Below are 6,363 nucleotides of genomic sequence, written 5' to 3'. Positions count from 1 at the left end.
TACCCAGAAAGACTCACAGCTGTAATCGCTCTTAGAGACTTACCCAGAAAGACTCACAGCTGTAATCGCTCTTAGAGACTTACCCAGAAAGACTCACAGCTGTAATCGCTCTTAGAGACTTACCCAGAAAGACTCACAGCTGTAATCGCTCTTAGAGACTTACCCAGAAAGACTCACAGCTGTAATCGCTCTTAGAGACTTACCCAGAAAGACTCACAGCTGTAATCGCTCTTAGAGACTTACCCAGAAAGACTCACAGCTGTAATCGTTCTTAGAGACTTACCCAGAAAGACTCACAGCTGTAATCGCTCTTAGAGACTTACCCAGAAAGACTCACAGCTGTAATCGCTCTTGAGACTTACCCAGAAAGACTCACAGCTGTAATCGCTCTTAGAGACTTACCCAGAAAGACTCACAGCTGTAATCACTGCAAAAGGTGGGTCTAACATGTATTGACTCAGGTGTGAATACTTATGTAAATGAGATTTCAGTATTTCGTTTTCAATAAATGTGCAAAAAATGTCTAAAAACATGTTTTCACTTTGTCATTATGAGGTATTGTGCTTAGTATTGTGTTTAGATGGATGAGATTTAAAAAAAACATTTAATCCATTTTGAATTCAGGCTGTAACATGTGGAATAAGTAAAGGGGTATGAATACTTTGTAAAGGAGGCCAGTGTTCCTGTTTAAATGTCCAGTACCCTACCCCCTTCCTATCCTAGTTCCTAACTCTACCCCCTTCCTATCCTAGTTCCTAACTCTACCCCCCTTCCTATCCTAGTTCCTAACTCTACCCCCTTCCTATCCTAGTTCCTAACTCTACCCCCTTCCTATCCTAGTTCCTAACTCTACCCCCTTCCTATCCTAGTTCCTAACTCTAACCCCTTCCTATCCTAGTTCCTAACTCTAACCCCCCCTTCCTATCCTAGTTCCTAACTCTACCCCCTTCCTATCCTAGTTCCTAACTCTACCCCCTTCCTATCCTAGTTCCTAACTCTACCCCCTTCCTATCCTAGTTCCTAACTCTACCCCCTTCCTATCCTAGTTCCTAACTCTACCCCCTTCCTATCCTAGTTCCTAACTCTACCCCCTTCCTATCCTAGTTCCTAACTCTACCCCCCTTCCTATCCTAGTTCCTAACTCTACCCCCTTCCTATCCTAGTTCCTAACTCTACCCCCTTCCTATCCTAGTTCCTAACTCTAACCCCCTTCCTATCCTAGTTCCTAACTCTAACCCCCCTTCCTATCCTAGTTCCTAACTCTACCCCCTTCCTATCCTAGTTCCTAACTCTACCCCCTTCCTATCCTAGTTCCTAACTCTACCCCCTTCCTATCCTAGTTCCTAACTCTACCCCCTTCCTATCCTAGTTCCTAACTCTACCCCCTTCCTATCCTAGTTCCTAACTCTACCCCCCTTCCTATCCTAGTTCCTAACTCTACCCCCTTCCTATCCTAGTTCCTAACTCTACCCCCTTCCTATCCTAGTTCCTAACTCTACCCCCTTCCTATCCTAGTTCCTAACTCTACCCCCTTCCTATCCTAGTTCCTAACCCCCTTCCTATCCTAACTCTAACCCCTTCCTATCCTAGTTCCTAACTCTACCCCTTCCTATCCTATCACTCTACCCCCTTCCTATCCTAGTTCCTAACTCTACCCCCTTCCTATCCTAGTTCCTAACTCACCCCCTTCCTATCCTAGTTCCTAACTCTACCCCCTTCCTATCCTAGTTCCTAACTCTAACCCCCTTCCTATCCTAGTTCCTAACTCTAACCCCCTTCCTATCCTAGTTCCTAACTCTAACCCCCTTCCTATCCTAGTTCCTAACTCTAACCCCCCTTCCTATCCTAGTTCCTAACTCTAACCCCCCTTCCTATCCTAGTTCCTAACTCTAACCCCTTCCTATCCTAGTTCCTAACTCTACCCCCTTCCTATCCTAGTTCCTAACTCTACCCCCTTCCTATCCTAGTTCCTAACTCTACCCCCTTCCTATCCTAGTTCCTAACTCTACCCCCTTCCTATCCTAGTTCCTAACTCTAACCCCCTTCCTATCCTAGTTCCTAACTCTACCCCCTTCCTATCCTAGTTCCTAACTCTACCCCCTTCCTATCCTAGTTCCTAACTCTACCCCCCTTCCTATCCTAGTTCCTAACTCTACCCCCTTCCTATCCTAGTTCCTAACTCTAACCCCCTTCCTATCCTAGTTCCTAACTCTACCCCCTTCCTATCCTAGTTCCTAACTCTACCCCCTTCCTATCCTAGTTCCTAACTCTACCCCCTTCCTATCCTAGTTCCTAACTCTAACCCCCTTCCTATCCTAGTTCCTAACTCTACCCCCTTCCTATCCTAGTTCCTAACTCTACCCCCTTCCTATCCTAGTTCCTAACTCTACCCCCTTCCTATCCTAGTTCCTAACTCTACCCCCTTCCTATCCTAGTTCCTAACTCTAACCCCCTTCCTATCCTAGTTCCTAACTCTACCCCCCTTCCTATCCTAGTTCCTAACTCTACCCCCTTCCTATCCTAGTTCCTAACTCTACCCCCTTCCTATCCTAGTTCCTAACTCTACCCCCTTCCTATCCTAGTTCCTAACTCTACCCCCTTCCTATCCTAGTTCCTAACTCTAACCCCCTTCCTATCCTAGTTCCTAACTCTACCCCCTTCCTATCCTAGTTCCTAACTCTACCCCCTTCCTATCCTAGTTCCTAACTCTACCCCCTTCCTATCCTAGTTCCTAACTCTACCCCCTTCCTATCCTAGTTCCTAACTCTAACCCCCTTCCTATCCTAGTTCCTAACTCTACCCCCTTCCTATCCTAGTTCCTAACTCTACCCCCTTCCTATCCTAGTTCCTAACTCTAACCCCCCTTCCTATCCTAGTTCCTAACTCTAACCCCCTTCCTATCCTAGTTCCTAACTCTACCCCCTTCCTATCCTAGTTCCTAACTCTACCCCCTTCCTATCCTAGTTCCTAACTCTACCCCCTTCCTATCCTAGTTCCTAACTCTAACCCCCTTCCTATCCTAGTTCCTAACTCTACCCCCCTTCCTATCCTAGTTCCTAACTCTACCCCCTTCCTATCCTAGTTCCTAACTCTACCCCCTTCCTATCCTAGTTCCTAACTCTAACCCCCCTTCCTATCCTAGTTCCTAACTCTAACCCCCTTCCTATCCTAGTTCCTAACTCTACCCCCTTCCTATCCTAGTTCCTAACTCTAACCCCCCTTCCTATCCTAGTTCCTAACTCTAACCCCCCTTCCTATCCTAGTTCCTAACTCTACCCCCTTCCTATCCTAGTTCCTAACTCTACCCCCTTCCTATCCTAGTTCCTAACTCTACCCCCCTTCCTATCCTAGTTCCTAACTCTACCCCCTTCCTATCCTAGTTCCTAACTCTACCCCCTTCCTATCCTAGTTCCTAACTCTACCCCCTTCCTATCCTAGTTCCTAACTCTACCCCCTTCCTATCCTAGTTCCTAACTCTACCCCCTTCCTATCCTAGTTCCTAACTCTACCCCCTTCCTATCCTAGTTCCTAACTCTAACCCCCTTCCTATCCTAGTTCCTAACTCTAACCCCCTTCCTATCCTAGTTCCTAACTCTACCCCCTTCCTATCCTAGTTCCTAACTCTAACCCCCTTCCTATCCTAGTTCCTAACTCTACCCCCCTTCCTATCCTAGTTCCTAACTCTAACCCCCTTCCTATCCTAGTTCCTAACTCTACCCCCCTTCCTATCCTAGTTCCTAACTCTACCCCCCTTCCTATCCTAGTTCCTAACTCTAACCCCCTTCCTATCCTAGTTCCTAACTCTACCCCCTTCCTATCCTAGTTCCTAACTCTACCCCCTTCCTATCCTAGTTCCTAACTCTACCCCCTTCCTATCCTAGTTCCTAACTCTACCCCCCTTCCTATCCTAGTTCCTAACTCTACCCCCTTCCTATCCTAGTTCCTAACTCTAACCCCCTTCCTATCCTAGTTCCTAACTCTACCCCCTTCCTATCCTAGTTCCTAACTCTACCCCCTTCCTATCCTAGTTCCTAACTCTACCCCCTTCCTATCCTAGTTCCTAACTCTACCCCCTTCCTATCCTAGTTCCTAACTCTAACCCCCTTCCTATCCTAGTTCCTAACTCTAACCCCCCTTCCTATCCTAGTTCCTAACTCTAACCCCCTTCCTATCCTAGTTCCTAACTCTACCCCCCTTCCTATCCTAGTTCCTAACTCTAACCCCCTTCCTATCCTAGTTCCTAACTCTACCCCCCTTCCTATCCTAGTTCCTAACTCTAACCCCCTTCCTATCCTAGTTCCTAACTCTACCCCCCTTCCTATCCTAGTTCCTAACTCTACCCCCCTTCCTATCCTAGTTCCTAACTCTACCCCCTTCCTATCCTAGTTCCTAACTCTAACCCCCTTCCTATCCTAGTTCCTAACTCTACCCCCTTCCTATCCTAGTTCCTAACTCTACCCCCTTCCTATCCTAGTTCCTAACTCTAACCCCCTTCCTATCCTAGTTCCTAACTCTACCCCCCCTTCCTATCCTAGTTCCTAACTCTACCCCCCTTCCTATCCTAGTTCCTAACTCTACCCCCTTCCTATCCTAGTTCCTAACTCTACCCCCTTCCTATCCTAGTTCCTAACTCTAACCCCCTTCCTATCCTAGTTCCTAACTCTAACCCCTTCCTATCCTAGTTCCTAACTCTAACCCCCTTCCTATCCTAGTTCCTAACTCTACCCCCTTCCTATCCTAGTTCCTAACTCTACCCCCGTCCTATCCTAGTTCCTAACTCTAACCCCTTCCTATCCTAGTTCCTAACTCCCCCCCCTTCCTATCCTAGTTCCTAACTCTAACCCCCCCTTCCTATCCTAGTTCCTAACTCCAACCCCCCCCTACCTCCTTCCTATCCTAGTTCCTAACCCCCCCCCCTCCTCTTCCTCCCCCAGGCCTGTGCGTGATGATGGGAGCGTCCATCTACACGGCGGAGAGAGAAGGTTTTACGGAGGAGTCTCTGAGGAAAGGGGGGTACGGTTCATCCTACGTCCTGGCTTGGATCAGTTTCCCCATGACCGTCGTCAGTGGACTCATGTATCTGGTGTTGAGGAAACGCAAATAATAAAAAACTCATCTCTACAAGACCAAACAAACACAACGTCTAAAATCTCCTGCCTGTAGGGAGAAGTGTTCATTATTTTCACCTCCACACGTTATAAATCTAAAAGAGGGAAGTGTGTTAACTAAGTCTGTTAGCTAAAAAGGTAACTCCCAAAAACGTTTATTTTGTGTTGTTGTTGTTAAGAGCGTCTGTTTTTAAAAGACCCCAGTGTGGCGGAGAAACGTTTTCTCCACACTGTGTGGTTGGAATGAGACTGGGACATATCAGACTGTTTTTGGCTGGGATGGAGTTGGGGCCTTCCACGGGGACGTCAATGCGGTACATTTTAGTTTAATAGACCAATAAAATGGTGTATAGTTGAAAAATACATGATGCCAGAACGATGGTTAAGACTGAGCAGTACAACACTGTGTTAAGTCCTACTAGAGTAAACCTAGTGTAGAAGGTGGAATATGTAGGATTGTTCGTCTGTCTGTCTCCCTCCCCCTGCCGGCCTGTCTGTCTGTCTCCCTCCCCCAGGCCTGTCTGTCTCCCTCCCCCTGCCGGCCTGCCCGTCTGTCTGCCTGTCTGTCTCCCTCCCCCAGGCCTGTCTGCCTCCCTCTCCCTGCCGGCCTGTCTCCCTCCCCCAGGCCTGTCTGCCTCCCTCCCCCTGCCGGCCTGTCTGTCTGCCTCCCTCCCCCTGCCGGCCTGTCTGTCTGTCTGCCGGCCTGTCCGTCTGCCTCCCTGCCGGCCCGCCTGTCTGTCTGCTTGCTGGCCTACCGGCCGGTCTGTCTGTCTGCTTGCCAGTCTATCTGGTGAAAGATGCTGAGGTTAATATCGAGGACATTAAAGACTGGGGGGGGGGTAGGATGATCCACTATCTAACTGGAATAAAAACAGAATGGAACCCTCTAGAACACTGCGTCTGAGTTTTCACTGATACAATACAACCTCTATAGTGGTGACGTCCCATAGACAGGCTGTTATAACAGGGTCTATAGGCTGTTATAACAGGGGTCTATAGGCTGTTATAACAGGGGTCTATAGGCTGTTATAACAGGGGTCTATAGTGGTGACGTCCCATAGACAGGCTGTTATAACAGGGGTCTATAGGCTGTTATAACAGGGGTCTATAGTGGTGTCGTCCCATAGACACAGAGGCTGTTATAACAGGGGTCTATAGGCTGTTATAACAGGGGTCTATAGGCTGTTATAACAGGGGTCTATAGTGGTGTCGTCCCATAGACACAGTCTGTTATAACAGGGGTCTATAGTGGTGT

At 47.9% G+C, this 6,363-nt stretch overlaps 1 protein-coding gene across 2 annotated transcripts in view; it reads left to right on the top strand.

Annotated features, from left to right (window-relative positions):
* emp2 (epithelial membrane protein 2) overlaps nt 1-5,997 on the top strand; it is a 37,549-nt gene extending 31,552 nt beyond the window's left edge. Inside the window, exon 6 of one of the 2 annotated variants that reach the window (XM_045714268.1) lies at nt 4,935-5,997. In XM_045714268.1, the coding sequence (XP_045570224.1) occupies nt 4,935-5,104 (170 nt within the window). In that variant the 3' untranslated portion in view covers nt 5,105-5,997. 2 annotated transcript variants of the gene reach the window in all.
* The last annotated feature ends 366 nt before the right edge of the window (nt 5,998-6,363 follow it).

This window comes from Salmo salar, chromosome ssa03 (genome assembly GCF_905237065.1).
Source record: "Salmo salar chromosome ssa03, Ssal_v3.1, whole genome shotgun sequence".
Lineage (NCBI taxonomy): Eukaryota > Metazoa > Chordata > Actinopteri > Salmoniformes > Salmonidae > Salmo > Salmo salar.
This window is presented reverse-complemented; position numbering and strand designations above follow the sequence as displayed.